Here is a 6,225-nt window from a genome sequence, read left to right on the forward strand (position 1 = left end):
AAAAGTCAGTATCTGTTTTTTTCTTCTACATATATCTTCTGAGGCAGGATCTCTCACTGAACCTCGTATCCCTAATTTGCTAGATATCTGGCCACATGGTCCAAAGGCTCTTCCTTCCTCCACATTTTCACACTGGAGTGACAAGTGTGCACTTGGATGCTCAGCTTTTTACACAAATGCTAGATTAGAGCAGGCCTACATCAAGGAAGCAGGAAAGTATAATTATATTCTTGAAGGTTCTATTGAAACCTCAGAGCCTCTGCCATCTTTCTTTCCTGGCCTCACTATTAAATCCTGACGGATTCCCAAAAGCAACCAAAACCAGCCTAAAGTAACTTAGGGGATGAAAACACTGTCTTCAAGAACCACCGCCCCTTCCACAAATATAGGCAGGAAAGGTTGTCATTGTTCTGATTTGTGGGATGTACCAACAAGCAAACCAAACAGTGTGAGCAGAGATGAACAAACTAGGATTTGATCATCCTGTATTACAGGCAATGCACATCACTGTGGTCAGTAAAATGAAACATATCAATAGTAGACAAGTGATACACAGGAACTCTCAAAGTCCTCTATCTTTTCTAAATTATTCTGTGTAGGAATCAGTTACATGCCTATATTCGCTAAGTGTAATTTCCTACAATGTAAAGAACCTTATATATTGTGTGTGGGTGTCCAGGAAATAACATTAAGTACTTAAGTAGTACATATCGGGTTGAAACTGTGTTGGACTGTGAAATTTATTCTAAGTAAGTGATCCAGGTCATGTCAGCCCTCTCTGCAAGCTCTAGCATCACCTTCAGTTGTAGTTGTACAAGAGCAAGCTTCCTTCGGTCTATACTGCCCTGAAAAGGCCATACTGCATAGCAATGTACAGGGATGGGATAAATCACGTATTTTAGATTCTTCAAGGGTGTTAAATTATTCATCATAGTCACAAGCATAGGCATTGTGATGGGGTTAGAAGCAAAGCACAGGACACGGAGTTGAGTACAACGAATCAGGGCAGGGATAAGGACAGAGATTGCAGTATCATTTATAAGGCAATGATTTATCTCTAGATGTCGAAGAGTACCAGAGAGATTTACCAGAAGAGTTTGAAAGGGCTCAAAATCATCCCAATACATTGGGTTGTTGCTAAGATTCAACATCTTTAGGCAGAAGGCCTGAGAGCTCTGGGCCATAAACCTGAAGTCTCTGTAGGAAAGATCACAGAATGACAGATACAAGAAATGCAGTCCAGGTGGCAGGACTCAGTAGGGTGAAAACAACAACAACAAAAAACTTCTTAAGAATGAAGTCTGAATGAGGAAAACTACACCTTTATATCTAGAATAAACTACTTTTAACATGCATTGTAATTGGGTATTAATGTGTTAATGTGAGCTTTAGTTCACTTAATAGTTTTGTTACTCTGAGAATTGTTTTCAGACAGGATCTTATTATCTAGTCCTGGCTGTTCTGGAACATACTATGGAGGATATACTGGCCTGGAACTCACAGAATCTGCCTGTCTTTGCCTCCTGAGAGCTGAAGTTAATAACTCATGCCACCATATCTGGCTGAAAGTTTTGTTTTCACCACTGAGATACAATTTCTTTTAATATTAAGAATGTGTATAGTGCATTATAATAGATAATTTTAAGAAATACTAAGATAAAAAACTGAAAGCACTTGATACACAACATTATCCATTGTAGATTTCAGTTTCCCTTTTTAGTGGAGAGGGATCAGAAAGAGCAGGCAACTGAAAATTCCCTTTGGTCAGTCCCTAAATACCAACCTCTCCTTTCAGGGCCTATGCCTTGGAGATCACATATCAGTAAAGTGATCTGACATTGTGAACTATGGGCATCTGTGATTAGGTGCATCAACGCTATAACAAAACATCTTCCCCCATCTCAATCCCTCTTCTTCTTCATACCTAGAAGGCTAGTGTTTTCACCTTTAATTTCTGCACTTGTCTGTACATTGCTGACTGCTTAATTTTTGTAATTCTTTCTCCACTTTCAAATTCCCAGAAGTGACAAAGTGGGAAGCACAAAAGCTTTTCAGAAGTTTAGGAATACCCAAGAATGTTTTCTTTGCTCTCTCAACATGCTCTCAGGAAACCCAGGGCCCTACCCCAAACTCTTACCTCAGCACTCTGTCCAGATGCCCTGTGAGACAGAATGAAGACAGGCTGACTTTCTTAAGGTTGTTCATATGTCGCAAGTGACCAAGGAAATTTTTAAAGACTTTCCCACTCAGAGATCTAAAAGTGACTTTAGACAGACTGAGGCTCTCTAGGTGGTCCATCTGAGATAGAACATTGGTAATATCACTCAGCGAACCCCTATCAATTGACAACTGACCAACACAGTTGAGATCAAGAATACTCAGGGTGCATTTGCTGTCACTCAGTTTATCAACTTGCAAATCTTGACAGCATATGCACAAAGACCCTATACTCTCCCTAATTTTACTTATAAGCAAAACCAAAAATTCTTTTTCCACTAAGGAGCCATCTAGGGAAAGGTCCACTAGTAACTCTACAGGCCTGGGGAACTGAATCATGGACTCTGAATTTACAAAATGATTCTGCCCTTCTATTTTCAGGATAGAGCTTTCAGAATAAGCACAAGAATGAAAACAGAAAGGTTCTTTGGTTCTGACTTCAGGGCATGTGGTCTTACAGTCGTTGTCTTGCCTTAAATCTAGGATCCTCAGTTTAGGTATCCTGTAGGGGTAAGAGGAGATAGAATACCTGAGAAAAAGCCAACAATAATGAAACCGAGTAGAATCAATGATGACATCTAGGAACTAATTCTTTTATCATAGCTGACACTCCTTGTATTAACTATCAATAAATGTTTCCCATGAAATTTCAGCCTCCTCCCTGCAATCCTTTATATACCTAGACTCCCTCCAGTCTTAAAGCTCCTGTCTTTCTCTTATGTAACACCTGTTACATAAACCCACCAATAGAATCCCAGTAACAGATTTCATAATGAACATTGAATACAAACAGTAACAGATTTCATAATTAACATTGAATATAATCAGTCTTTAATGTGTTAACAAGTTTGCAGGCAACAGCCTCACACATAATTCTTCAGCATTTACTTGTTACTCCTTCTGGGAGAGTAGAAGGCTGTGCTACAACCTCCTCTATCTTTCCATGTTTCTCTTACACAATCTTACCTAGAAGCAGAGTTCTTTGAAGGACGCACTGGAAGATTCTCAATCATGGCTTTCAGGAGTTCATGTTGAGGCTTCTGTACAGTTAATGACCCAATATGGAGACAGTGAAAGGGCCACACTTTCACCATCTCACTCAATACATTCTTATGCCCACCCTCGAAGGCAGCAATGAACAGGGGAACAAACAAAACTCTTGGCATATCCTGCAGAGCTTGGATTGCTACAGACTCATTTCTCAGCAGACTCTGTATAGCGAGATCCAACAGAGTCTTTGGGTTCTTTGCATCCATCTTTGTGAACCTGAATCAGAAGGAGAAATATTTAGAAGTTCTGGGAAAACATACACAGTCTCTTCTTCATAACCAGTGCCAGAAAAGTAGAAATTTAAAGAATAAATGAACCAGTTAGTCAACACTAGATACATCGACTATAGACAGAGATTAGAAATTGACTTGTGAGTGTATAAAGGTGTGTGTGTGTGTGTGTGTGTGTGTGTGTGTGTGTGTATTACTAATCTCCCTCCCATGTATATATAGAAGGTATATGATAAAACACCATGAGAAATGGGTAGTAGGCCAGGCAGTAGTGGTATATGCCTTTAATCCCAGCACTCGGGACGCAGAGCCAGGTGGATCTCTGTGAGTTTGAGGCCAGTCTATTCTACAGAGCAAGTTCCAGGATATGTTCCAAAGCTACACAAAAAAACCCTGTCCACAGAAAAAGAGAAAGAAAGAAAAGAAATGAGTAGTATGTAAGCAGAAAACTATTTGGATCACTTAGTTACATAACTTCCAGTATTATTCCTCAATAAAGAAAAAAGATAAATCTACAAAAAAGTGGAACAATAGAAAATATTAAAACACCAAATTAATTGTGATTAAAGAGAAAAAGAATGACTGACATTCTAGCCCTTGATTTGTCTCACTCTTATTACTGTATTTGTGACAGACAAAGACACCCAAATGGCACAAGACAGACACAAAGGAAGATGGTTAAGAAAACTTAAAGTTGACCTTAAGCTTATTCGGGTAATCTAGTCATGAATTAAGCCTAAAGATGAAAAAGAAAACATAAAATCAAAAGACTGTGGTACAGTTTAGGACTGTGGTACAGTTTAGGACAAAGACTTTAAAACTGTTCCATTCAAAGCTGTATGTTGTCTCACATGTGGAAAGTAAGAAATAGTCTGATAATGGAGTACTGACTTCTGGGTCTCTGGGATCAGTGCCAGGGTTGGGGTGGCAAAGCATAGTGGGATACAATTCATGTAAGCTAGAGGTTGGTATGGACACATCACAATGAGTCTCATCAGGATGTATTATGAATATGTATTATAAACAATGAATATCAAAGGCGTATCAAATAATTAATATGGAGGTTAGTTTAAAACTGCAATTTTAACAGACACGTACTGTGGGAAGAATACATTGATGTGGTTAGGAGAAACATTCAAGAACATTTGTTAATGATGGGAAAAGAATCAAAATGAGGGGGGTTAAGAATCTTGTAACACATGGAAGATTCAGAAAGCTCCTAAGCTTTTCTTCTACTTCAGGAACAACAACAAACCCTCTGAAAGACCTACACAACACTGATAAACAGAGAACAGCATGATTAAATTAGACAGCTCCTAAAACAATATGAATAAGCCAAATAAAGAAAAATTCCAAGCAAAAACATTAAAACCATAAGAAAACAAAATTAATGTTGCTCATCACCTACCTAATATGGTACTTTCCTACAGAATCTCACACACATTATGGCATTGTCCTTGGATAAATGACTTGATGATTAAGATAAAATTATCATACTTAAGAACAAAGAAGTGGTACATTTTCTTGATGCTTCCAGGATTTCAATCTCAGGGACACATCCTTCATGCAGTCCTAAAAATATGCCCCAGTTTCTTAAAATGATGGTCTTCTGTCATAGCTCAAGTTGTAAGAAACTTTAAGTACACCCTATTTGTCAAGAACTTTCTTTTGTTTGAAGAAAAAGTCAAACAGTCTTGAAAGAAAGGGACTGGGCAGTCACATGATACAAAGCAACTGTTTTCAAACATTGTTACAAATGTTAGTAAAATGTATTCAAGAATTTGCTGTTTGTGCTCTATTACAAGATCACCATGTTCCATTCCTAGGAATATCTGTGAATATTCCAGTATTTTCGGTCAAAATTCAGCTGTGGATGTGCCTGCTATGATTGAATAAGGACTTTAGATTCAATTATAAGGGTTGTGGAGCAATGCTATTTAAATTTGACTTTTCCCTTACAAACTCAGCATTTAAAAAAAGTTCTTCATAAGCTAATGTATATAAATTTAATTCAATTTCAAAAATACCTACATTTTACTGAGTTAGACAGCCTGATGGTAAAGTTCTTATGTGAAAACATACACAAGAATAGCTAATAAGAGAGAAGGAAGACACTTGAGAAGAGACTCCTCACACCATACCAAGAAAATGAAAACTTTCTGGAGAACTTCTGTAATTACAATGTCTTATCACTGCTAGAAAAACAGACAAATAGCTGAATGAAATAGGCTAGAAAGCTTAGAAATAGAAGCCAACATGAATGGACATCAGTGTTTAATGAAGGGCTGAAAAGATGGGGTGGCAGTTAAGAGCACTGGCTGATCTTCCAGAGGGCATGGATTCAATTCCCAGTCCTGGAAACCATCCATAAGTCCAGTTTCAGGGGATCTGATGCCCTCTTTTGGCTACTATGGGCCCTGTACAAACATGTTACACAGATATATAGGCAGGTGAAAAAACCCATACACACAAACCATAATTAAAATAAAATAAAAAAAAAACCTTACAGGTCTTGTGCTTATATATTACAGCTTCAATGTTGTGGGTAATCTTTGTACACTGTGAGGCTGTGTCTTTTCCAAGGCTCCTTCTGTTTGGTTATCTAAATAGCCAATAGCTAGGCAGGAGAGGATAGGCAGGACTTCCCAGCAGAGATAGGAACTCTGGGAAGAAGAGAGTCAGAATCTTCCAGTGAGACACGGAAGTCAGACAAACAGTGTGCAGGAGA

The 6,225-nt window shown here is 38.2% G+C and overlaps 1 protein-coding gene across 2 annotated transcripts; it reads right to left on the bottom strand.

Annotated features, from left to right (window-relative positions):
* Positions 1-740: 740 nt before the first annotated feature.
* Positions 741-3,473, bottom strand: LOC118573628 (melanoma antigen preferentially expressed in tumors-like). 2 transcript variants are annotated; one of them, XM_036173906.1, is made up of 4 exons: positions 3,184-3,473; positions 2,138-2,719; positions 1,286-1,287; positions 741-1,252 (listed from the first exon to the last, which is right to left on the bottom strand). In XM_036173906.1, the coding sequence occupies exons 1-4, from the start codon at positions 3,471-3,473 to the stop codon at positions 741-743; spliced, it is 1,386 nt and encodes a 461-aa protein (XP_036029799.1). The 2 variants fall into 2 exon arrangements, with proteins under 2 accessions (XP_036029799.1, XP_036029798.1); XM_036173905.1 differs by lacking the exon at positions 1,286-1,287 and adding an exon at positions 1,784-1,785.
* Positions 3,474-6,225: the final 2,752 nt, after the last annotated feature.

The sequence above is a fragment of the Onychomys torridus genome, chromosome X (assembly GCF_903995425.1).
Source record: "Onychomys torridus chromosome X, mOncTor1.1, whole genome shotgun sequence".
Classification (NCBI taxonomy): domain Eukaryota; kingdom Metazoa; phylum Chordata; class Mammalia; order Rodentia; family Cricetidae; genus Onychomys; species Onychomys torridus.

What these genes read in the sequence shown, in the direction of transcription:
- LOC118573628 (XM_036173906.1), bottom strand. Translation starts at nt 3,473, where the DNA reads ATGGATGCAAAGAACCCAAAGACTCTGTTGGATCTCGCTATACAGAGT. An exon ending in TCAAAGAACTCTGCTTCTAG is followed by an intron (nt 2,720 to 3,183) that starts GTAAGATTGTGT and finishes TTACCCCTACAG; the next exon opens with GATACCTAAACTGAGGATCC.